Below are 23,535 nucleotides of genomic sequence, written 5' to 3' on the forward strand. Positions count from 1 at the left end.
CTCACCACCTACAGCATTGCCCTTTCAAGTCTATATCCGCAACATTACCCGACTCGGGACTTCAGAGACTGCCCATTTTGACTTGAATAATCTCTGAACCATGCCTACTAGATTATCAGCTTTGACAGGTCGCTCGAGCTTCATCTGCGCCCAGTGTCGAAAAGCTCTGACTGCACCTAAACGGCGACGCCTCTTATCAACATCATCAAAAACACCTGAAATCTACGATGTCGTAACAGTCGGTGGAGGCCCAGCAGGCCTCGCCCTACTAGCAGCTCTCAGTACGCTGCCTCGCATTTCCGTATCGAACAACACTGACCAACCCCCCAGAATCCTCTCCTGTAACATCACATCTAAAAACCGCACTGATTGAGATCCAAGATCTCTCCAAGCTGCGGCAATGGCCTTCACCCGAGCACCAATTCTCAAATCGGGCTAGCAGCTTAACACCTTCATCCGTCTCATTCCTCGAGACGACCGGCTCCTGGGCACACGTCGACCAAACCCGCATTCAAGCCTACGACGAAATGCAAGTCTGGGACGCCGCCAACGACGCCAGCATCCAGTTCGACTGGAAAGCCGAGACACAGAAGTACAACGCCCCGCCCCAGACGATAGCGACCATGTGTGAAAACGCCAACCTGACGCGAGGCCTGCTCGAGCGCATCGTCGAAGTCGGCGCAGAACCGTCCCTCTTCTCCAACACGAGCGTGTCAGCAATCGAGACCGGCGAAGATGACCCCGAAGGACTCAACTTGTCAACATGGCCCGTCATATCTCTCGAACCCAAATCGCCTGGACCACTCTCGCACAACAATCCAACCAATATAGCAGCACGCCTGCTCATCGGCGCAGACGGCTTCAACAGCCCTGTCCGCGCCTTCGCCGGCATCAACTCGTCGGGATGGGACTACAACCGCCACGGCGTCGTTGCCACACTCACTCTTCAACCCGCCGACACCGCCCAGACCGTCGACTTCGACCTCTTCAGCTCCGAACCGCTACCCAACCGCGCGACCGCGTACCAGCGCTTCCTTCCACAACTTGGCGGGCCGATCGCCATTCTCCCACTGCCCCATGACCGCGCGTCAATGGTCTGGTCCACCAAGCCGTCTCACGCGGCGTACTTGAAATCCCTTCCCGCTTCCGCGCAAATCGCCATGATCAACGCAGCATTGCGCCTCAGCCAAACCGACTTGAAGTACCTACTGAGCCTTCCAGCGGATTCCGCCGTCGACGCCCACGAAACCGAACTCCGCTGGCGTCTCGAACACACCTCCGCGCCTCCTAGTCTATCTCGCCAACCGCCCTTCGTGACGGGCATACAAGAGAACAGCCTCGCCAGTTTCCCCTTGCGCTTCCGCCACGCGACGAGCCTGGTCAACCCGCGCGTAGGCCTGATCGGAGACGCCGCGCACACGATCCACCCGCTCGCAGGCCAGGGGCTGAATCTCGGCCTGGCGGATGCAAAGGCGCTGGCGGAGTGTATCGCGTACAGCGTCCGTCACGGGATGGACATCGGCGACCCCATGGCCTTGGAGAGGTATAGTTCCGCGCGGTTCGGGCGGGGCTTGGTGATGGCCGGAGGCGTGGATGCGTTGAATTCCTTGTACCAGCTTGGAAGTGGTGGGGACGGCATGCTGGCGAGTGTCGTGGGCAGGGCGAGGGGCCTCGGGATGAACCTCGTCAATCAAGTGGTGCCCGGGTTGAAAGAGTTGATTATGAGGCAGGCGAGTTGATCCAAGTCCCATGCGTGTGTGCGGGTTTGGGCAACCCAGTAATACGAGCACGTCCGTGCGTGTCTCGCGCGTGTGGGCTGTCAGTATGCCTTGGTTATGTCAGGGTGGTAAGGTGAGAAGAGAACGGAAAGAAAATTGGGACCATTGATACCTAGTGGGTGCCTAGATGGAAATGGGATCTAATAAAATTACTTTTTGCCCTCCAAGATCAAGCAGCCTGTCTATGTCGACCCGCAACTACCTGGTACTACTGATGGAGCTTGTGGAGGACATGAACGAGTGCGCGAGTCTTCTACATTCGAAATGGCGAAACGCGGCCATCCCGAAATCACTGCATATCCTCATTATTACCCTGCCATCATGCTCGAAATACTCCAGGATAGATAAGGGCCGGTCGGACCCCCCAAGCTTTACGGGACAAGACTCGTCTGCAGTCAAGGATGAACGATCGAAGCCTCGCTCGCGAGTTATGTGAATATACTAATTGGCCATCAGTAGGGACTTCAAGAAGTCTTAGATTGTGTTTCGCATAAGGTAATCAAAGCCTGTCCCAACCTTTTGTTCATTCTATCCCTCCCCCAGACCCCAAGGTTCCAAATCAAGCCTCTCGTCCGTGAAGATCTCGACGCCGAGAACCTCATCTCTAGCGGCAGCTTGTCCCTGGGCCAATCGTTCTAGCACTAGCCACAAACCACCAATCTCCGGACTGCACATGGCGGGTTGCAAATCCAAATCTCCGATACGAAGCCCCGACGAAACACTCGTGAATTCCTCATTGTCGATCTCGCTGCTGGCCACCACTTGCTTATAGGGTCCTTGACCTTGCTCCAGTGTCATTTTGAACAGCGACGCAGAGGGTGCTGCGGGTATCATGTGCCGCGCCACGAATGCGACACGACTCATTCTGTTGATGACGAGAGGTGCGAGGAGGCGATTGGCAGTGCTGCCAAAGACCGCAGGAGTGCTTCTGATGCTAAGTCGTCCGCTCCCGTCGGCCGGTAGTTGGACGAGAGATGGGGTATCAGTCGAGGAGTACAGGTCGAGCGTGAAGTCGGCGAGACGGCTTTGATCGAACGTCGAGCAGATGATGGTGTAGTTTCCCACTGGCAGTTCCGTTTCCACCACAGCACTTCCACGTCGATAGTCCCCTGAGTGTGCGAGGACATCTCTAGGTCTCAAGCGCACGATCCTCGAGCCATTGCTGAATACGACCAGGATCTTAACGTGGATATCAGTTGCGTCTACCGAGTCGTCTTCATTCTTGTGGTCGACACGGAGAAGTAAAGCTAATTGCTGTTTTGTGTTGAGATGCATTCGAAATTGTGGGTTGGCAAGGTAAGTAGCCGAGTCGGAGTTGCCGCCTGCTATTGACCTCGTCCAGGCAGATTTTATGCTGGACTTTCGGGGATATTGCAGGCGAGCTTCGGACAGTGACAAAGTGGATTTTGACAATGCCGAAATGGTAAAATTCATCTTACCTGGTGGCAAGGTTTGTGAGACCACGACTGCAGTGTAGGTTGTCCTAGCATCCGCGTGGAACCTCAACAAGGTATTTGGCGAATCTACAAATGGACCGCGTACCTTGGCACCCTCGCTGGTGATGACTTTATTCCCATGGCGCTCGTACAGGTAGATGCTGATGTAGCCATTTTTGCCAATAGTCGATTGTGTATAATCTCCTGTTCGAAAGTGCCGACTCAGCAGCAACCAGACCTCACCACTTTCGGAGACTGTCACGGCAAATTGTGGATTTTCGACGAAGATATTTGCAGCTGATTCGGGCTGTTGTGGCTGCCATGAGAAATGGAGGTCTTCTCTGTGGGAGAACAAGCCGGGGTTCCAGTTGATGTACATGTTTTCGAAATATTGAAACATGCTGTTGAAGTCCATCCAAAAAGTGCCCGGCATCATTTTCTGGTCTGTTGATGTGCCGTTGGCTTCGTCATTCTGATTTGGTCTCCTTCTTGATGCTCCTCGCCAAACATCGCCGTCGGCCCATGGATTCTTGACCAGTATCTCTTTGGCATCACCATCAGAAGACACTTCCAAGACGGCATAATCATGTTCTGCCGCAAGCCCGAGATACTTCTGCTCACGGCGTGGCAGATTGCCAGTACCAATGGTGATCAGGACATTTCCCTCCTTGAAGTTGGTGGCTATTTCCTCCCACAAGCGGTCGGGCTCGACACCTTCGTCGTGCAGAAATACTTGTTGGGGTATCCAGCCAGTCAAGACAGCAAGGTCGGTGCCTGAATTACTTCCGGGAAAATCATAGCCACCTCGAACTTTAAGATATGCCTTTTCAACTAGGGCTGGCCATAGTAGGCCTGGATGATGGCGATCGATTACATGGAGTACTCGTGAGGTTTTCGAGGTGGGCAAATAGTCGTCGATTTCGACTCTCCTCCAACAACCATTAAAGTACAGTTTCAAGATATACTTTCTGTTGGCTGAAACAGAGATTCTGTCATTCTCGTAGTCATAGGGATGCACGGCTGAGCGAAGTATCTGGCTTAGCGTTAGATGGGCACCATGCAAAATTGATGGACCTACCTTAGGGTGACCTCGCTCGACTCTGGAAGTACACGCACATAAACTCGCAACGACTGAACAATCCGACGTCAAATCTTGAACAAGATCCATTGGCTCATCAGAGTGCATGACCACCTCATCGGAAGAAGACTGATCATGGGTATGATGATTGCTGGTGGAGATGGCATCATCTGCTCGCTTCCACCCGCCAAAGGTTTCAAGCTGGTCAGGAGAAAGCGGGAGTGGACTTGAGTCTGTGAAGGGTTCTTGTCCATTCTGAAGCGAGAATTCATCGGCAGAAGGGGCACTTGTCCAAGGTTTGAAGATGAATCCATTTAATTTGGAGCCTTCGAGAATGATAATGTTCTCCCTTGTGCTGAGTTTTCGAGATGAAAGAGGTACCCTAAGCTTTTCCTTCTGCAGAACCATGGAGACTGGTTTTGAGGACCCATCCTGTCTTTGCTTGAGTTTTTCAGCCTGGCCGAGCAACTCTTTGCATTTTGCGTCGAGCCGCTTTCGATCTGACGGCTTGTCGACTAAGCGCAGGGCTTGCAGGTAGAGCTCAGCACTCTTAATTGCAGCTTCCAGGTTAGCATTAGTGCTAGTCTTAGAGGGAATGGTCTTCTCGATTGACTGTGCCTGCTGTTCGAGTTTCGACCACTTTACATCCATTGTTTGTCGCTAAGATGATGGGGATCGTGCAATGGTCGATGACATGTGAGTATAAGCGAGTAAGGTCCAGAAGTGTCTCTATGATCGGCCGTATAATTGACTGTATAATTGATCTACCGTAGCCGACTGACCGAGAACGGGCCGGAGGAAGACGGTCGGAACCGGCAGTGTTTCCCTGCCTCGCCTAGTTGATACGATCAGCCATTTGCCTCGGCTGTTGAAAGATGATGGATGCATGCAGCTGGGAAACCGAATTGGATGCTGCCCCATGCCATCCCGCAGCGTCCCTCGGGGGAATGAGGATCTGAAAAATGATTCTTTAGATGCACCATTGTCGACATTATCTTCATTCCTAGTCCATCCACCCCTGTCCCCATCCCTCGCGGAATCGAGAGCAACAAGTCTACCTACATCTTCGCCACTCTAGCTTCTCAATCCGCGAGAACGTCTCGGTTTACACCCGCCGCCTCGAATACTTCAGCATCTGGGTTCCTACGTCACTACTCCGGTAGTTTCTTGACCTATCCCTGCTGGTCGAGTAGCAAGCAGACACATACCCTCGAGCTCACTCCAGGCCAACATTTAGAAGACAATGTCTCAGGAGTCGGAGTTGGCGCCATGGGAGAGCGCCGTGGCCGGTGCAGCCGGTGCAGTACTCGCCAACGCTATGGTCTATCCTCTCGATATGTGCGGACGGTGTGCCCCTGCGATGATGAATTGATGAACTGACCATGTCTACAGTGTAAAGACAAGATTGCAAGTACAGATCAAGAAGAAGAATCAAATAATCCAGCACACCGCCGAGCACCACCACTACGAATCAACGCTTGACGCCATCAGGAAGATCATCGAGCATGAGGGCCTCCACGGCCTGTACTCCGGTCTTGCTGGAGCCCTCGCTGGCGTTGCGTCCACGAACTTTGCCTATTTCTATTGGTATTCCGTGGTGCGACAGCTGTGGACAAAATATGAGACAAAGCCTGGGCAGCATCCAGGTACAGCGGTCGAACTGGCTCTGGGCGCTGTCGCAGGTGCACTTGCCCAGGTATTCACAATTCCCGTTGCAGTTATTACAACACGGCAACAAACTCAACCCAGAGGCCACAAGAAGTCATTCTGGGAGACCGGAAAAGAGGTGGTCCACAGTGAAGACGGCTGGACTGGGCTGTGGAGAGGGCTCAAGGCTTCTCTCGTGCTCTGTGTGAACCCAGCTATCACATACGGCGCTTATCAGCGTCTGAAGGATGGTGTATTCCCGGGCCGAGCCAGACTGCGCCCTTGGGAGGCTTTCCGTACGTCAAGTTCCTCTTATCTATCCCATCCTATCGCTAACCAGTATCTAGTTCTTGGAGCCATGTCCAAATCCCTAGCAACGATCACAACTCAGCCGTTGATCGTCGCCAAGGTCGGCCTACAATCACGCCCGCCTCCAGCTCGAGAAGGCAAACCTTTCAAGACGTTCGGTGAGGTCATGGCCTACATCATTGAGCATGAAGGTCCTCTCGCACTCTTCAAAGGAATAGGACCTCAGCTCTTGAAAGGCCTGTTAGTTCAGGGTCTGCTCATGATGACCAAGGAAAGAGTCGAATTGTTGTTCGTGCTGCTGTTCGCCTATCTCCGCGCCACCAAACTGAGGAGAGCAAAACTGGCTGCGCAGCTCAAAGAACAAGCCGCTCCTGTGGCCGAGAACTTGAAGAGCCGCGCCATGCCTGTTGCGGAGAGTGTTCTGGAGAAAGCCAAGTCTGCTTTACCAGCTGTGTCGAAATAGGGGAGCAGTACGATCTACGGGATGGGCGAAGGGAAGGAAGTCGTCTGACATGGTTGGTCAGGAGATCGTTCTCCTCAACTTCCCCGGCTCAGTCGATTTGCGCCAGGGGGGAGGGCCTGCAATCATAAGGAGACAACCCCCGGGGGGGAAGGGCCATTTGCATTACTCCCGGCGCATGGCGTATCTTGCGAATGGTATTGTTTTGGCTCTCGGGATAAATGTCTGCTATTTTACCGTGTCGCAATGCCTTGTTTGTATAGGCAATTGTACTGGAAGCAACACGGAAAGAAGACTACAACATAGGCAAGATCTGCTTTGACTTCATTCCTTTGCACTGACCTAAGTCGTTCTATAGGCATAGCACAAAACCCTTCATTGATGTTGTACACTTTATGTCACGTCCTATCATATACCTTACACAGAGCCCTGCAAAATGTACGTCGTTTAACCGATCCACACTCGAAAAAAGGCAGTCCGGTACAAATCCTTCACCGATTTCGTTTCTTCGCCCATCCTGTCAGACGTTAGCATATTCTTTGCTCACCCTTTGAAGAAAGGAACAAAGGATCGCCAGAGTGAAAATACAAATGCGTACCAGTTTGACCTCGTCGCCATTGTGCCGCGAGCGCCGCAGACTCAGGTGTGATCTTCCTGAAAAGCGCAATGAAGCCGCCGCCCATGGTCCGCTCGCCTACAAGAGGGCGGCATACCATGACCGGTTCTTCTGGTTCATCTTCAGGTAAGCGGTCTGCCAGTGCATCTATTGTTTCTTTTGCAGTCCTGCTTTCACTTCCATCTTCAGCGTCGGACGGCTGCTTCTCCAGATCGGGCTCGACGGCCGTGGCAGACGATGCTTGTCTGATATTGCTATTGTCTTTGTTCCTAGGCAGCACCCTCCTCACGTCCCACCTACGCCCGTTACTTATCCCCTCACCCAGCTCGAGGACTCTTTCCATGGCGAGCGGCAGTGATGCCTCTTGTATAACTCGCGCACAATCTCCGATCTGTGTGACAGAGGGCGTGAAGACGATGAGTTTAGCACCCTCGCGCATAGCAGCGTGGACGTGCTTGAGCTGCGTTTGTACACCGGGCATGTCTAGCAACACATAGTCCAGGAAGCTGTCGTCATCTGGCTTGGATAGAGGGTTCCAGCTACGCCCTCGGTTGCGGCGCAAGGCTAGTTGATGCTGAATCCAACCACTCACATCGCCAGCGTAGAAGTCAATGTGTGGCCAGTACAGGCCTTGACGAAACCCGCGGACGATTTTCTCAGCGTGCCCGCGGTTCGCTTCGACCTTTTCCACTGTGTGGAGGACTGCGCGGCGGGTTTGTTTCCACTCTGTCCATGCTTGGGTCAAGGTCTTTTCGGCCTCGGTCGGGGTGCGCTTGGAGTCATCACGATTCACTTGAGGGACAGCGATGGTAAGAGGAGGAGGGTTGGCTGCGGCGATGGCCCGAGAGACGTGTAGAGTCAAACTTCCGTGACCGGTACCGGCTTCGAGGATTTCGAGGCTCGGAGAGGCAGTGGACTGGTCTTCCGTCCATGGTACAGGATGCATATCGAGGAGAGACACGATTGTTGAGGCATAGTTGGCGTAGACCTATAATGTTGAGCATTGGATTGCATATGGAAGCATGAGAGCTTACCGGAGTGACTAATCTCGGTGTCAACGAGATATAGTCGTCGAGTGTTGGTGGTTCGACCTTGTATAGGCCTTTCGGTCCTCGAACATAGTGCGAGGACAATGTCTTGCCAATTATGTCATTGTGAAGGAGGAGCCCATTCTTGAAATTCGAGCTGCTATTTTTCTGAAGAGGCGCTGTGAGTCTCGCCCCGTCTACGAGTACTCTATCACCTTCTTCGAGAAGTCAGCGCTGGCCGTTAGGAAGACTTTGTGGTAGGGGCACAGTACCAGCAAACCTCGTCAAATCCCTGGCACCGAGGCCTTGTGTCGAAGTCTGCGACTTTCCAGTCTTTGACAACCCCAGAGCTTGTCTCAAGGCACGAAGCAGCCCGGACATACCACAACAACCCTCACTTCTCCCAGGACGGTCGAAGAATGGTCCTGGTCGATCGGAAGTAATGCGCCTGCGCAGCAACTTTTCGGGTGTCTTGGGAAACAGGAAGGTCTGCCGAACCCCAGGTTAAGCTAGTCTGTAAACGGCATTGAATTTGTCGATCATCTCGAGAAAGAGGTTTCAAGGCATCGAGAGGGCCGATCAACATTCACTCCATGTCGATCCAACTCGCCAAAGATTTGCGTTGCGAGATCTTGATCCATCTTAATGCCGGATCGCATGTTACCCTCTGCTAACTGATGTTCGGCAATTGATAGCCCAGCGGGCCGTCGCCCTCAACCACATGCCAGCATGACAAGGAGAATTGTATGCTTGTCTCCGACAACCCTGCGATTCCAGTATCTGACATCGAAATAGGTCCGCACCGGCATACAGCTTGGTGTGCTATTAACGCTGGTCCTTTTCACGGTAGTTTTCCTCGACAACAGATACCGGGTCCTCCCTACTTCCATCCACAACCATCTGCCTGCGCACCACCCAGGCTTCGTGGTAACCGACCTGACCGTCGTCACATGCTCCTCTCTCAATCCCTTCAGCAGCTGCACCAAAGACGGCGAATACTGGCACCGCATCAATAAAGACTTATACCTGGGGAAAGGCTACATAACGAAAGCGTACCTGCTTGTCGAGCGCAAGCGCGAAAGCGATCTAAAACCCCACGAAGAAGTTATTCACGACATCAAAATCGGCCGCATCCAGCCCTCAGCCGTCGACCCCCTCTCCAAAGACGAAAGATGGGAGTCCCGCCCTGCCGGAATGTGGGTTAAGAAATCTGCAAAGCGCACCGATGAATCCAAAATCGTGACAGGCGTCGATGTCCTCTTCGGCGCAGACGCCGCCGACCCCCGGTCCAACTGGGCTGTCCAAGATATATCCCTTTTCATAGACGGCGGCTCTGACGCCCCCGAACCACGCCTGACCGTCCGAAAAGGTCCCGCATTGAAGAAGGTGGAAAAACCAATTCCCCGAATTCGCAAAGATGGCAAATTCAAGATCATGCAAGCCGCCGACCTCCATCTCTCGACTGGTCTAGGAAAATGTCGGCACGCCCTGCCCGAGGGAACAAAATGCGAGGCAGATCCACGCACTCTCGAGTTTGTCGAGCGCCTCCTCGACGACGAGAAGCCCGACCTTGTCATCCTGTCAGGTGACCAGGTCAATGGCGACACCGCTCCCGACGCGCAGTCTGCAATCTATAAATATTCCGAACTTTTTGCACGTCACCGCATTCCCTACGCCGGCATTTTCGGGAACCATGACGACGAAGGCAACCTTGACCGCGCAGCCTCCATGGCTATCATGGACGGCCTGCCGTACTCGCTCTCCACGTCCGGGCCGGGAGATGTGGACGGTGTCGGCAATTATGTCGTTGAGGTCCTGGGTCGCGGGTCGACCTCACACTCTGCACTTACGCTGTATATGCTCGACACGCACTCGTACTCGCCTGACGAGCACCAGTACCATGGGTACGACTGGCTCAAACAGTCCCAGATTGATTGGTTCCGAGCGACGAGCCAGAGCCTCAAAAGGAAGCACAAAGAGTACACGCATATACATATGGACCTGGCGTTCATCCACATCCCACTGCCGGAGTATAGGAACCCCGACGGGCTGAAGTGGGTGGGCAATTGGACGGAGCCGCCGACCGCGCCCGCATACAATAGTAATTTCAAGGACGCCCTGGTCGACGAGGGCATTGTCCTGGTGAGCTGCGGTCACGACCATGTCAATGACTATTGCCTGCCAGGCCTGGATAAAGATAAGAAGAAGCCTGCCCTATGGATGTGTTATGGCGGTGGCGCGGGCTTTGGAGGGTATGGCGGATACTATGGGTATCACCGCCGCATCCGGTTTTTTGACTTTGATATGAATGAGGCGCGGATCACGACGTGGAAGAGACTGGAATGGGGGAACACAGAGAGTAAGATCGATGAACAGATCATTGTGGATGGCGGCAAGGTTGTTGTGGATATGTGAAATTTGGGAACGATCGCTCTCTTCTCTTGACGGCCTAGAGAAAGGAAAAGAACCGTTGGCTCTTGTGTATAAGGTATATCTATACACATGGCTTTCCACCGCAATACGGGCTCGAACGGTATAACTGCTTACATTGGGGGAAGCATAGCAAGCAAAGGCCCATGGTGGAAGATAACGAGGCATAAGTAGATAGCATTGCATGATACCCAATCTCATTGATGGATTGCTTCGTCGTTCGAGACGATTGGCATGTCTCTTCTTTTTCTTCCTGTGGAGTCCAGTCTACCACCACTTCTCGCAAAGCACTCTCTTTTCGTCCATGCCGGGTGCCGTTTTCAACAGCTCCACAAACTCGTCAGTCATTGCAGGCAGTCCGCAGACATAGACAACTGTGTTACTCCGACTGTCCTCTGTTCCCAGAGCTTCAAAGAGATCGCCGTGCTTTATACGTCTGAGTCGTGTGGTGATATTACCAGTAATCCTTTCTTCTTCTTGACCTGGTTTCCCGCTCGTCTCGAAGAATGTGTACTTGAAATCCACCTGTTCGTTACCTTTCCATTTCTTCGCAATATCGTTCAATCGCTTTTCGAAGAGGATGTCTTCTCCTGGGCCTTCTCTTCTGGCGGTATACAATACTCGCACGGTTTTGACCATTCCGCCAAGTTCAGTTTTTGTGCCTGTGCCCACCTCGTCCATGGCCGATATCATGCTCATGATCGGATTGATTCCGACCCCTCCGGCGATAAAGACAACTCTATCGATGTTTTCGCATTCTTCCCGGTTCAGAGTCAGTGGGGGATAGGTGAAGTTCCCGCCCACCCGGAACGTCACGGTTGAGTCCAGAATTTCGGAGACTGGCCGCCAGAGGTATGCTGCCGGCGGGTTACTCGGTGAAGCTTGTATTGCCAGTTCGATGTGCGGATCATCCTGGCTCTGGGCCGAGGCCTGAGGCGGAGATGTTATGGTGAAGCCGCCAACCACGTCGACGTCGGGGATGTAAAGGTCTATGTATTGGCCTGGGAGGTGGCGTAGAGGTGGCTACTAGATGGGTCTGTATGTGAGCCAGTGGTTTCCAAGTACGAAAAACACATAATCTGCAAAGAGCGTCAATTGTGTGGCATGGTCGCTTTTCGGCACATGGACGAAGCCCTGGTTTTTGTTCTGGGCTATCATCCCAAGCATATCCGCCTAAGGTTTCAATGATCGATGAAGAGCTAGATAAGGGGAGATACGTGGCTTCTTCTCCAGAACAAGAAACTTGTGGGAGAGCAGAGGAATCGCTTGTGAGAGACAGTGCAGGCGTAAATGCACAAGTCACCTACCCCATCTTTTGGAAGACTCAGTCTCAGCAGTCGTATCTTCGAATTGACTTGGTCAATCCTGCTCAGACGTGCTGACCAGACACCCTTCTGCCGAGGATCCTCAGCAGTCCGGACTATATGTGGGATTGAGTCTTTGACCGTTGCCATTCCCCTCGACTTTGTAAGGGTAAGAGAAAGAATCGCAGGGAAATGCGCGGTTGACGTGTAGGACGCTTTCGATATGCTGCAGGAGAAGTACGACCGAAGTGCGCCCAAGGTCACTATCATCATCTCATAATTGTTGCCCGTAGAACTCCTCGGCTTGAAGTCTGGGTAGTCCGTATTCAGGCGTTTGCATCACGACATTTAGCTCGTTGGTCTACCAGAAAGAAAGATATACCTGAGAGGTGGGAAAGTGATGACGGCCATTGATTGTGAAGGATGCGGCTAACCCCCCACCTGCATTTCAGCCGTCTCACGCAAAGTACCTTATTCGCATTCAATTAATCGCTGAGAAAGACACGAGGCTGAGGCTCACAACATCCACTGCTCTTAGACTCGGCTTTACACGATCATGTGCATTTCTCCCTACAAAGCTATTTCTGAACATCTTGCAGGGGGTTGACCTCAGGAATAGATATGGTACGCTCTAGGGTCAACAGCCTGCGCCACTCACAGTTCCGCAGGCAGAATATATGCTGAACGCTGTCCACAACGCCAGCAACAGAGCTTTTTCCTTGAAACAGTTGTGACACGAGAAGATGATCTACCAGGTCGCCGACCTCACTCTTGGCCTAGAAGACAATTCTATGTGCTGTACCGTATTGCATCTCATCAAGTTTCTAACCCCAGAAAGCATGCCACTCAGGAGCTCAAAACGTGTGGCAAATCACAAGGATCATTGTGCGCTGGTAGAAAGAATGCAACGTCTCGTTTTGGTAACAGGTTGGGGTCATGCGGTTATATGATCGGATCGAATCGAATCGAAGCACCTGCTAGTCAGCTTTGCCACGAGCAATGGTATAAAGGACGAAAAGAGACATTCAAAGACAGGGGGAAAATAACACATCTTTTGGGCGAGCCAGAATACTGCACCTGAAGAGGGCGCAGAGCCAATGGAAGTCATAGATATATCCTGCGCCCGCCACCACATTAGTGTATTAGTGGCAGCATGGCCGTATCGATGATCCATTCATCAAAAGACCTTGACTAGACGAATTTCCATCTAGGCATCCCATGTGCGAAAAACAGGGTCTTATAGAAGCAAATGAGGCCGCAGCGGTGTTGATAAGGAGAAGTAATGCCGGAGGAGGGTGGTATTGCAAATTTGCAAATTTTTCACCGACGCCAACATGCATCAACACTCCTTCGAGGAGTCGACATCGGGGTCATGGGTAGGCTAGCCATCTTGTATAGAGCGTGACATGTGTTCTTCATGATTTTCTTCTCGTTCCGGTGCTTTTAAAGACATATAAAGGCCAGCGCAGGAGCAGCCGGTACCGTGTTGGCAATGAGGGGTAGCAGGAAGATGGTGTCGAGACTGGTCAGGCCCAATTCCATGAGTGTGAGAATTATGTAGCATCAGAGAAGCAGGATTCAGTCAACAGAGATGTAGCAGAATGCTCATTGTGTATCGCTGGACGATATATCGGTTGTACAAAGGTCGTCGCTGATGAGTTGCGGTTGAAACATGTTGTGCCCAGAGAGTCATTTTTAGTGGCCCCGAGACGGACTGGGAAAGCTCTTCCTCTTCACACTCCCTCACACATCTCTTCCTCAGCACAGTGGCCTGATAATGCCTACCCATCCACCTACACTCCTTTTCCGACCGACGTGGAAGATATTACGACGCAGGAAGACTCTTGACTGCATATGAATAATACCAGATGAGTCGTTGACAACAGGGATTGTGGAGCATATCATATCCAATCTTAGGGCCACAGCAGACGTACCGTACAAGAGCAGGCTACAAACATCAGTATGATCCATGCTAACGGTATTCAGAAACTCTTGCGGACGTCCTTTTCGATCATCTCTTTGATCTTTTGACCCATCTATTCAATCTTTTCGACCGGCGATTGCCAATATCAAGTCATTCTCTACCGGGACAGATGTCATTATGGCAGCCATAACCGGTCTTCCACACAGTATCAACAACATGTCTACGCTGCTCGCTCATCCGGGGGTGGTGAGAGCATCCAATCTAAGCCATTCAAGGTATGGATGAAATACATTTTCCATGCAAAAGGCCAAGTATCAAGAGTGGCGCTCGGATGCTGATTCCAATATCCAGTCACGACGAGCCTATGCTTGATGATTCGGATGATTCCTATATCAAGATGGAAGAAGACGATGACGAAGCATCTCTCAGTGGTCAAGCTTCAGTCCTGAGAAGTCTTCAGCTTGAGAGCGACAACCGCGATTCACCCAATAGTTCGATGACCTCAGCTTCTGTCGCATCGTCCATTCCTGATCAAAATGCCAAAACCACGCTCAAAGTGGAAGCAAAGCCTGAGAATACAAACAACGTAAGCCCCTACATGTTTTTGAAAGTGCCAACAACCTGCCGAGCCAAGTCGTCTATTCCTTCTAGGCTCTCTCCCTCCGAATATGCCAGCCAATGTGTGGCTGCAGCCGAAGCCTCGAGACTGAATCCTTATGCCTTACACGAAGATGAGCATAAATTGTTGCAAGACAAATTATGTTATTCCCACGTCAGTGTATATTTGAATATCCGGAACGGAATCTTGAGATTATGGTCTCGAAATCCAAGTGTGAGCGTCAACCTGGAAGAGGCGATTGGTTGCACAAGAGACGAGAGATGGACTCGTCTTGCTTGTTTTGCATACGAGTGGCTACTCCGACGAGGCTACATCAATTTCGGCTGTGTCGAGCCACCTGCGATCACCAAATCCGTTGGTCGTGGCCGTAAGAAGGAAACTTCCCAAGAGACTGTTGTTGTCATTGGAGGTGGCATGGCCGGCTTGAGTACTGCTCGCCAGCTGACCAACCTATTCCGACACTACCCAGACCGTGCTCCTCCCCAAATTATCGTTCTTGAAGGACGTGACCGAATAGGGGGCCGCATATATTCACATCCACTGACGAGCATGCGGTCGGCCAAACTCTCACCTGATCAGAGACCTACGGTCGAGATGGGCGCCCATATCATCGTTGGGTTTGAACGCGGAAACCCCCTCAACGCCATCGTTCGCGGCCAACTTGCCCTCGATTATCACCTCCTCCGAGACCTATCTACCCTGTACGATGTCGACGGTACCCCTGTCAATGGTGTCAATGATGCGATGATAGAAAGATTGTACAATGATGTCCTTGAGCGAACCGGACACTACCGTCTCAAACATACTGTCAAGAAGACTGCACAGGGCGATAAAGATATGATTGATGCTGGGCGGGATCCGCCAGACGAGGATGGTCTCACCATTAAAGAGTTCGAAGAAGCCACCGCTCTTGGGACAATTGATCAACTACTTCCTAACAAGAAGTCCAGACGAAGAGGCGCAGGTCATCGAGCTGCCAAAGGCGACAAGTCTTCAGAAGAGGTAGAGACAAGTACAGAGACCAAGACACAGCTACCGGCGGCTCAAGCGGCCAAAGAGTTCGGGTTCTTGCTTCGAAAGACAACTCAGATGCATGAAACACTTGAATTTGACGACCTGGCCAGGCATCTCAACCAGTCTCTTGGCACCGTCATGAGTTCTGGGATCGATCAGTACCAGAGATTTCTTGATCTCAAACCCTACGCCCTTCGTCTGATCAACTGGCATTTTGCCAACCTCGAATATGCTAACGCAGCAAATGTTGACAAGTTGAGCCTCCGAGGCTGGGATCAAGATATTGGCAACGAGTTTGAGGGCGAGCACGCACAAGTGGTGGGTGGCTATCAACAGGTTCCGCGCGCGTTGTGGCGGCATCCAGAACCCTTGGATGTGCGCACTCGCAAAGCAGTGAAAAGCATCCGATACAGTGCAGTTGGCTCGCAAGGCAAGGCTACCGTCACTTGTGAAGATGGCCAGTCAATTGAGGCTGACAAAGTCGTCTTTGCTGCACCACTTGGGGTACTAAAAGAACAGTCCATCCAATTCGATCCACCATTGCCCCAGTGGAAGCGTGATGCCATCAGAAGGATGGGCTTCGGACTGTTGAACAAGGTGATTCTTGTTTTCGAAAGACCCTTCTGGGACGTGGACAGAGACATGTTTGGTCTTCTACGTCCGCCTCGTACGGGAAATGGCAACAACCAAAGTGATTACAAAGAAGGTCGTGGTCAATTCTATTTGTTCTGGAATTGCATCGAGACAAGCGGCCTGCCTGTGCTGATTGCACTTATGGCTGGCGAGTCTGCCCACGAAGCAGAACGAGTTCCTGATGAGTTTCTCGTGGGCCAGTGCGTCGAACAGCTACGAAATGTCTTCGGCCCCATGAATGTGCCGCCACCAGTAGAGTCCATCGTCACTCGGTGGGGCTCGGATCGGTTTGCGAGAGGAACATATTCTTTTGTGGCGGCCGAAGCAAGACCCGGCGATTATGACCTCATTGCCTCGCCTATACAAAACTTGTTCTTTGCTGGTGAGGCCACAATCGCCACACATCCTGCCACCGTTCATGGTGCATATCTCTCAGGTCTTCGGGCAGCTAACGAAGTCTTCGAGTCACTGGTCGGCAGTATACCCATTCCACCCACATTGGTGCCAGCCTCGACCCTGAAGAAGGGATCCGGCACAACCATCGACCTGACACAGATGGACACTCATATGGCTATAGGTGGCAAAAGGAAAGGAGATGAGCTGCTCCCAGCCGGCACGTTCACCCGACCCGTAAAGGAGAAGGACAACTCGCTGCACGAAGCATGGGATGCTGCCATGTGGGTTCGGATCTACGATGACCTCGGACCCCCGCCGGTCAAGCCGTCAAAAGCCAATGTGAACTCATTCCTTCTCTACTCTGGCGAGCACTGGGAGGAAGTCAAGACTCGCCTGGGCGATGAGCGAAAGAAGGCTGGCAAGAAGGGGAAACAGTCTGAACGGGATCAAGTCCGAGTTGAGTTGGGCAAGATGTGGGCTGCGCTTACCGAGGAAGAGAGAAAACCATACACTGATCAAACCAACAAAAATCGAGAAGAAAACGAGAAAGCCCTGAAGGAATGGGCGGCGAAAGCAGCGGAATGGGATAGGCGCACATGGGAAGTCAAGGATGTGTGGATCAAGGAAGGAAACAGTTTTGAAGAGTTTTGTAAGCGCAAACGCGATGAAGACGCCATGATGGACGCTGCGGACATGGCGAAGAGAGCCAAAATCTAGGCGTTGCGGTTCGGATATGGGACACGGTCACGATCAAGGCGTGCAGGGAGCCGGCTACTGGATTGTATAGGATACTATGGTTGAAGGAGTCGCTGTCAACTAGCATTGTAAGCAGCATGGATCAACTCAGGCATTACTATCCCAGGACGGGCCGCATACATTGCACTTTGCCAGATTGGCGAGCTATGGATGTTTGTCTACTCGTAACAATCCATTATAGAATACAATCATCCTCATTGGTAGTGCCGAGGCGCTGAGATAGCATGCGTGAAATTCGCTATCTCGATCTCCCTTCTCACAGATCCTGCGAACACACGGCCTGGTTGCCGACATCGGACGTCCACCGACTTCCAATGAAAAGTCGACGTTATAGGCGCCTCGAGGCTTGAGTCATCAGCACCCATGCCACCACTGTGCACCACATCGTGCAAAGCAGTGTATTTGAGGAACAGACGCATAGACACGGATACATCAAAGTTAGTACTACGGAGGACGCGGTTTCCGAGAATATCTAGGTGGCAATGGGCGCCTTCTACGAAACACTCCCACCGTCCCTGATCACTTGGCTCTTGCAACAAAAGGTCTTCTGGATCGCGTCGGCGCCGCTCGCCGGCGATGGACACGTCAATGTCTCACCAAAGGGCATCTCCGACAAGGGCGGGCCGTTCTTCGGGGTGATTAAAGAGACCAAGAATGGTGAAGTCGTGGACGTTAAGGAGGAAAATAAAAACGAACGAGGTGAAGGTGAAGAGCAAGATGGAAAGGCCGCCGAAGATATCGTGATCCGGAAGTTCTGGTACATGGACCTCACGGGGTCGGGAATCGAAACGACAAGCCACCTACACGAGCCCGGTAATGGGAGGATCACGGTTATGTTCAACGCTTTTGAGGGGCCGCCGAGGATTTTGAGGATCTTTGGAAAGGGTATGTCAAGTCATGTCATGCTTTGCTATGGACAACACTCGTTCTACCTGTTTACTCTTGTCGTTCGACCCCATCCGGAGCAGAGAGCGAGGCAGAGCACATTAGGAGTTGCTACTAGGTCATGGAGACGGACCGCACAAAACCGTATCCCCAGCCAGCATAGGCAGACGTGAAAAGGGGCTTGAGCAAAAGCTGACACGATTGAATGGGCAGGAAACGTGCTCGAATACGGCACCCCGGCGTTCAATGAGATCATCAGATCTCAAAAAGTCACCATCATCCCCGGGACGAGATCGATCATCCTCGTCGATATACACCAGGTCGGCACGTCGTGCGGGTTTAGCATGCCCATGTATGATTTTGTGAAGTTCCGCTCCACGCTGAATGATTTCTTCGAGAAGCGGGTCGCGAATGAGCGCGCGGGAAAGAGGGAGGATGGTATTGAAAGGTTCGTTCTTTGCCTACCTAGGTACTCTTGTTGTCTCCCCCACCGAGATGATCTGAGAAGTCTGCTTGAACGAGGTTTGACTTACGGATACTGACTGACCCGTCCGATGGCGAAAATAGGTACTGGGCCTTTAAGAATGCTTGGAGCATGGACGGATTACCTGGTATGCAGCGCGGCCTGCACACCGCTGTCACGGATAATGTGAAGCCGATCAAGAAGATGGTCGGAACGTATGCGCCGGTGAAGGGTCCTCGGCGGGCGCAGAGGGTGTTTTTGTTGAGACATTTGGTTCTTGTGGCGGTTTTGAGTGCTGTGAGCACGGTTGTCTTGATGTTCTTCTTGTTGAGATTGTTTGGCGGTGCGTTGGATTTGAAGGCCTTCCTAGTGCGGTGAACACTTGAGACGAGTTTTCTCAAATATGCTTGATGGCAGGCTTTGCATTTGGATTTGCGTGAAAGGTAGGATACTATGAATCATAATGCTTGGAACTCATGCAGGCTGCGGTCTGTTCCAAGACTTCCCGTCTCTCCAAAATCCCTTCACGAGAGGTTTCCTGCCCGGCCTACCGTTGCGTGGCAGCTCGTTCAGCCAGTTCCATCTGCATTTCTCTTTCCAGCCCCTTTCTTGCCAACTGTTCAGATCTGAGGCGGGGTCAGAGTTGAGGGTAGGTAAGTACTTCAACAACGCAGGGTCGTGAGCAAGGCAGACAAGCACATTCGGGGAGCTCTCGAATGCGATCAGCTTCTCCACCGAGGTTTGTGCTGCCGCTGGGTCAATATATGCAGAAGCCTTATGGTCGGATACACGGTAAAATGGCGTCGTTCTTCGTTCCTCGGCGTCTGCCGCTTCTAACGCGAGAGGATGGTGGCGTGTGAATATGCTGCATGGACAAGGACTTGGAAAGTCGCCAGGATCGTCGTCCAGCACGTCACTGGGGATCGGATCTGGCATGGGGTATGCTTTATTCGGCCTAAGATCGCCGACAAAATGGCATATGTCGCCGCCTAGGAAGAGGAAGGTGCTGTCTTTGCCCCCGGAAGTTCGTGCCAGGCCGCACATGTGGCCCAGACAGTGGCCAGGTGTGTCTGCGAGAATCAGTAATCGTCTCCACAAGAGCTCGGACGCATGTTGAGGCTAGAAGACTGCAGGGTGTACCTAGAAGATAGAAAGACCCATCTCCAAAGAAGTCATGCGCTGCAAAGCCGCCGATCTGCAAGCCCGAGGCCTTGAAGTCGATCTCGTCGAGACTCCGACCAGCAAAGTCAGAGGCGTTGAGAGGTGACTCGGACTTTTCGGGGTGTCCCGGTAGGATGACGGGCGAAGCCTTGAAACCGGACCCGACGACGATCTCTGTTGAAGGTGGGAACAAAGACATGTCACCTATATGGTCCCAGTGGTAGTGTGACCAAATGACCGATGCTGGATGGATAGATGGATTGGTTAGAAAGAGAGAGGTCCTGGAAGTCTCCAACAAGCAAAGAATGCATGAACCAGAAACAGCGCTGACGCTGTGGCACCAGAGTCCAAACCTACCTATCGACTCAAGGCTGATCCCGTTCTCCTGGAGTACCGCTGGTGTGTCCCCGTCAACTCGTAAGCTGGGGATAGCAGCTCCAAGGCGCTTCTGGATGACAGGGGCAAGATTCCAGTAGTCCTTGCGGACACCAAGATCGAACATGACCTTTTTACCGGAAGGTGCATGCTCGATGAGGAACGCTACGCAGGTGAGGTTGAGCAGTTCATGGCCTTTCTGGACGGGTTTGATGAATAATTCGGCCTTGACTGTCATAACGGCGCCAGGGTCGATCATTCGGACACGCACCGTGTATTCGGACGTTGGAATATCGAGGATTGGCGGTGACATCTCGAAAGAAGACTTGATTTTCTGAGGTTGATACTCCATCCTTGGCCTTGCATGCTTGACTCGTGCGCTGCCCTCTGCAAGTCCCCAGCATCTCTGTTAACGATGACAAGGTTCAGATCCAGACATTAGCAGCAAGACCTGCCATGACGTGGGACGGCGATGGTCGGCGGCCTCCACAGTAAGTTGCTGTTTCCGCTACCGGCGTTGTGGTCGGCGAAATTACAGGCTTTCGGCATTTCAAGATGAAAAATTTCCATTCTCGCAGCCAAAACTGCTTCTACCCACAGTACCAGGTACCCTCAATTCTGTCACCGCAATACTACCTCAGCTATGGTCACTGATTGGCAGCCTGTCTCTTATTATGCGATGCTCTGCCACCCACCCATGTAGGTCAATAGGCGGCTGGCGCCTCCGGCCCGGGAATTGTCTGCAATGACTTCCTCCGCTGTTGTACTGTGTACAGCGTACGCCGGCTAAGCGGCACGGAACATGTCCACCTCACGCCCTGGGTCAGGCCCATCATCTGTGTGAGGCTGCTGGCGATCTACCCACCGACCCCATGAGCTTAATGACTCTTGTCTCTTCCGCAGCGATGCTTGTCTCTTCTTTGACTTCTTACTCTTCATCTTCTTTTTGGTGTTCACGGCACACTGCAATATGCAAGTGAGCCCGAAAACCACGGACCGTCGTTATGGCACACAAACCCAAATCCGCACGCGAGCAACATTACCAGCTTGAAGACCAAGCGAACCTCCTCCCGAAAAAGCAAGTCATAGTCGTCTTCTCGGCCCTGGCCTGCATTCTGCTCGTCACGTTCATCGACCAGAATGCCGTCGGTGTCATGCTGACCACCATCGGCGGCGATCTTCATGCCGAGAACACCATCTCCTGGGCCGCCACGGCGAATTTGATCGCAAACACGACTTTCCAAGTGCTCTATGGGAGACTGAGCGACATCTTCGGGAGGAAAGGCGTCCTTCTCACGGCCATCGTGCTGCTGGCGGCGGGCGATCTGGGATGCGGTTTCGCCCAGAGCGGACCCCAGCTGTACGCCCTGCGAGGCCTGAGTGGCGTGGGAAGTGCCGGCATCACGGCTCTTTCGATGATGGTTACGAGCGACATTGTGACCCTGAGAGAAAGGGGGAAGTATGTCTCTGTCTCTGTCTATCTCTATGTCTATATTTCCATCTCCCTTTCGCGAAAATGTCCTTCGCGAGTACTACTAGTACTTGTGACGTATCATTGACCAATGCTGACAAGGAAAATAAACTATATAGGTATCAAGGCATCCTAGGATCTTGCGTCGGCTTGGGCAACATCATCGGCCCCTTTATATCGGCGGCTTTCACCGAGAAAGCGACCTGGCGGGCCACGTTCTGGTTCATTTCACCCTTGGCAATCGCGGCCGGAGGCATCGTTCTCGTCGTCTTGCCACAGAAGAAACCAAAGGACAGTTTCAAGTCCAAGCTCCGCAAGGTCGACTTTATCGGGTCCTTCTTCAGCACAGCCGGCATGATCTTGTTGTTGATCCCCATCTCTGGAGGTGGAAGCTACTTCGACTGGCGCAGTGTCATGGTCATCGTCATGATCATCTTCGGAGCACTGTGCATGGTCGCTTTTGTTCTTGTCGAATGGAAGGTCGCCCAGTTACCAACCATGCCTCGTAAGTGCCTATGGCCTATGGGCTCCGGTCCGCTCGCTCGCTGGACTTTCTTCACGCCACGGATCAATTTTTTGTTTTGTTCCTTTTCCCCCCCAAAGCATATGTTCTTGATTGGACCATGGTGGGACCCAAGGCTGATGTTCTTCTCACACAAAACTAGTTCGCCTGTTCAAGAACCGCGCCGTCTGTGCGATTCTGGCGCAGAATTTCCTGTTCGGCTCCGTCTACTACAGCATCTTATACTACGTCCCACTCGCACTGCAGAACGTCCGCGGACTCAGTCCGTTGGCGTCTGCGGGCGTCATTGCTGCCATGGTAGGAGCTCAAAGCTTTACGTCCGTCGCGTCGGGCCAGTACATATCACGCACGGGTCGGTACGGGGAAGTGCTCTGGTTCGGTTATGGCGTCTGGACCGTCGGTGCCGCACTGTGTTGCATGTTCTCTCGGTCACTGCCCATCTGGGCCATGGCCATTCTCTTGTTCATCGAGGGCATTGGGGTGGGGAATTGCTTCCAACCAAGTGAGTACTGTACCTTACTTCCAGACTCAGCACAAGGGGCCACCCCCGCTCCGCCACTTGTATCCCAGCTCCTTCTTCGATGGTCCATCGTCAATCAACGAGCAAAGGAGGAGCTTATCAGGTCCGTCGCCAAATCACAAGTAAAGGGGAGATTATTACCTCCGTCGTCAAGCCACGTGTTCTACTTATAATGGGAACTTCGTGCTAACCATGTAACCTTTTCCCAACAGCTCTCGTCGCGTCACAGGCGCATTGTGTCAAAGCAGATCGCGCCGTGGTCATCAGCACACGCAACTTCTGCCGAACCTTCGGAGCCGCCACGGGCCTGGCCGTATGCGCCGCCATCTTCTCCAACGTCCTGCAATCTCGGCTGCCTCAAGCGTTGCCGGATTCTTTTCGCCAGACCGTCACCGCATCTATCTTCAAGACGCCTGATTTGAGTGCCCTAACCCAAAACCAACGAGATGGCGTGCTGACTGCTTATGCGGACGCCTCCAGAGCGGTCTTCATACTATGGGCTCCGACCATGTTTGTCTGTTTTCTCAGTATGTTCTTCGTGGAGGACAAGGGCTTGCAAAGACCTGATGAACTGTCGCCTCCAGTGCAGGTGGCGGTCGATACGGTACCGGAAGAAGATCAAGTCGAAACTGGTGAAAAAGGACCGCCTTCGCAGCAGACCGAGGCCGAAGTCGGACGTGGAGCAATCTCTATTGCGGACGAAGCCCGA

General features: G+C 52.5%; 10 protein-coding genes across 13 annotated transcripts; 6 read left to right on the top strand and 4 right to left on the bottom strand.

The window, feature by feature from the left end:
* The first annotated feature begins 5 nt into the window (after window positions 1-5).
* PV05_05537 (ubiquinone biosynthesis monooxygenase COQ6) lies at window positions 6-2,025 on the top strand. Its single transcript, XM_013462052.1, has 2 exons — window positions 6-281; window positions 331-2,025. The coding sequence occupies exons 1-2, from the start codon at window positions 101-103 to the stop codon at window positions 1,737-1,739; spliced, it is 1,590 nt and encodes a 529-aa protein (XP_013317506.1). The 5' UTR covers window positions 6-100; the 3' UTR covers window positions 1,740-2,025.
* A 55-nt stretch (window positions 2,026-2,080) lies between these two features.
* PV05_05538 (uncharacterized protein) lies at window positions 2,081-4,943 on the bottom strand (the record flags this gene model as incomplete). The annotated part of the gene is made up of 2 exons (XM_013462053.1): window positions 2,081-4,247; window positions 4,293-4,943. 2 exons carry the CDS (start codon window positions 4,941-4,943, stop codon window positions 2,307-2,309), a joined length of 2,592 nt encoding a protein of 863 aa, XP_013317507.1. The 3' UTR covers window positions 2,081-2,306.
* Window positions 4,944-5,141: 198 nt separating this feature from the next.
* On the top strand, window positions 5,142-7,163 carry PV05_05539. 2 transcript variants are annotated; one of them, XM_013462055.1, is made up of 4 exons: window positions 5,142-5,630; window positions 5,685-6,235; window positions 6,287-7,014; window positions 7,067-7,163. In XM_013462055.1, the coding sequence occupies exons 1-3, from the start codon at window positions 5,536-5,538 to the stop codon at window positions 6,709-6,711; spliced, it is 1,071 nt and encodes a 356-aa protein (XP_013317509.1). In that variant the 5' UTR covers window positions 5,142-5,535; the 3' UTR covers window positions 6,712-7,014; window positions 7,067-7,163. The 2 variants fall into 2 exon arrangements, with proteins under 2 accessions (XP_013317509.1, XP_013317508.1); XM_013462054.1 differs by having other exon boundaries at window positions 6,287-7,163.
* Window positions 6,893-8,770, bottom strand: PV05_05540 (uncharacterized protein). Its single transcript, XM_013462056.1, has 4 exons — window positions 8,625-8,770; window positions 8,359-8,570; window positions 7,307-8,312; window positions 6,893-7,225 (listed from the first exon to the last, which is right to left on the bottom strand). Exons 1-4 carry the CDS (start codon window positions 8,731-8,733, stop codon window positions 7,200-7,202), a joined length of 1,353 nt encoding a protein of 450 aa, XP_013317510.1. The 5' UTR covers window positions 8,734-8,770; the 3' UTR covers window positions 6,893-7,199.
* A 179-nt stretch (window positions 8,771-8,949) lies between these two features.
* PV05_05541 (uncharacterized protein) lies at window positions 8,950-10,993 on the top strand. Its single transcript, XM_013462057.1, has 2 exons — window positions 8,950-9,096; window positions 9,148-10,993. The coding sequence occupies exons 1-2, from the start codon at window positions 9,082-9,084 to the stop codon at window positions 10,765-10,767; spliced, it is 1,635 nt and encodes a 544-aa protein (XP_013317511.1). The 5' UTR covers window positions 8,950-9,081; the 3' UTR covers window positions 10,768-10,993.
* PV05_05542 (uncharacterized protein) lies at window positions 10,965-12,462 on the bottom strand. Its single transcript, XM_013462058.1, has 2 exons — window positions 12,090-12,462; window positions 10,965-11,808 (listed from the first exon to the last, which is right to left on the bottom strand). The coding sequence occupies exon 2, from the start codon at window positions 11,479-11,481 to the stop codon at window positions 11,050-11,052; it is 432 nt and encodes a 143-aa protein (XP_013317512.1). The 5' UTR covers window positions 11,482-11,808; window positions 12,090-12,462; the 3' UTR covers window positions 10,965-11,049.
* A 1,368-nt stretch (window positions 12,463-13,830) lies between these two features.
* Window positions 13,831-17,617, top strand: PV05_05543. 3 transcript variants are annotated; one of them, XM_013462060.1, is made up of 3 exons: window positions 13,831-14,021; window positions 14,073-14,285; window positions 14,362-17,617. In XM_013462060.1, exons 2-3 carry the CDS (start codon window positions 14,188-14,190, stop codon window positions 17,387-17,389), a joined length of 3,126 nt encoding a protein of 1,041 aa, XP_013317514.1. In that variant the 5' UTR covers window positions 13,831-14,021; window positions 14,073-14,187; the 3' UTR covers window positions 17,390-17,617. The 3 variants fall into 3 exon arrangements, with proteins under 3 accessions (XP_013317514.1, XP_013317513.1, XP_013317515.1); XM_013462059.1 differs by having other exon boundaries at window positions 13,831-14,285; XM_013462061.1 differs by lacking the exon at window positions 13,831-14,021 and having other exon boundaries at window positions 14,073-17,617.
* Window positions 17,618-17,793: 176 nt separating this feature from the next.
* On the top strand, window positions 17,794-19,295 carry PV05_05544 (uncharacterized protein). Its single transcript, XM_013462062.1, has 3 exons — window positions 17,794-18,313; window positions 18,527-18,761; window positions 18,881-19,295. The coding sequence occupies exons 1-3, from the start codon at window positions 17,911-17,913 to the stop codon at window positions 19,152-19,154; spliced, it is 912 nt and encodes a 303-aa protein (XP_013317516.1). The 5' UTR covers window positions 17,794-17,910; the 3' UTR covers window positions 19,155-19,295.
* On the bottom strand, window positions 19,243-20,712 carry PV05_05545 (uncharacterized protein). Its single transcript, XM_013462063.1, has 3 exons — window positions 20,295-20,712; window positions 19,917-20,180; window positions 19,243-19,846 (listed from the first exon to the last, which is right to left on the bottom strand). The coding sequence occupies exons 1-3, from the start codon at window positions 20,662-20,664 to the stop codon at window positions 19,251-19,253; spliced, it is 1,230 nt and encodes a 409-aa protein (XP_013317517.1). The 5' UTR covers window positions 20,665-20,712; the 3' UTR covers window positions 19,243-19,250.
* Window positions 20,713-21,316: 604 nt separating this feature from the next.
* Window positions 21,317-23,243, top strand: PV05_05546 (uncharacterized protein; the record flags this gene model as incomplete). Its single annotated transcript, XM_013462064.1, has 4 exons — window positions 21,317-21,771; window positions 21,903-22,288; window positions 22,449-22,808; window positions 23,039-23,243. Coding segments are annotated over 4 exons (1,404 nt in total), but the record flags the coding sequence as incomplete, so codon positions are not given.
* Window positions 23,244-23,535: the final 292 nt, after the last annotated feature.

Source organism: Exophiala xenobiotica (assembly GCF_000835505.1).
Source record: "Exophiala xenobiotica strain CBS 118157 unplaced genomic scaffold supercont1.3, whole genome shotgun sequence".
NCBI classification, from domain to species: domain Eukaryota; kingdom Fungi; phylum Ascomycota; class Eurotiomycetes; order Chaetothyriales; family Herpotrichiellaceae; genus Exophiala; species Exophiala xenobiotica.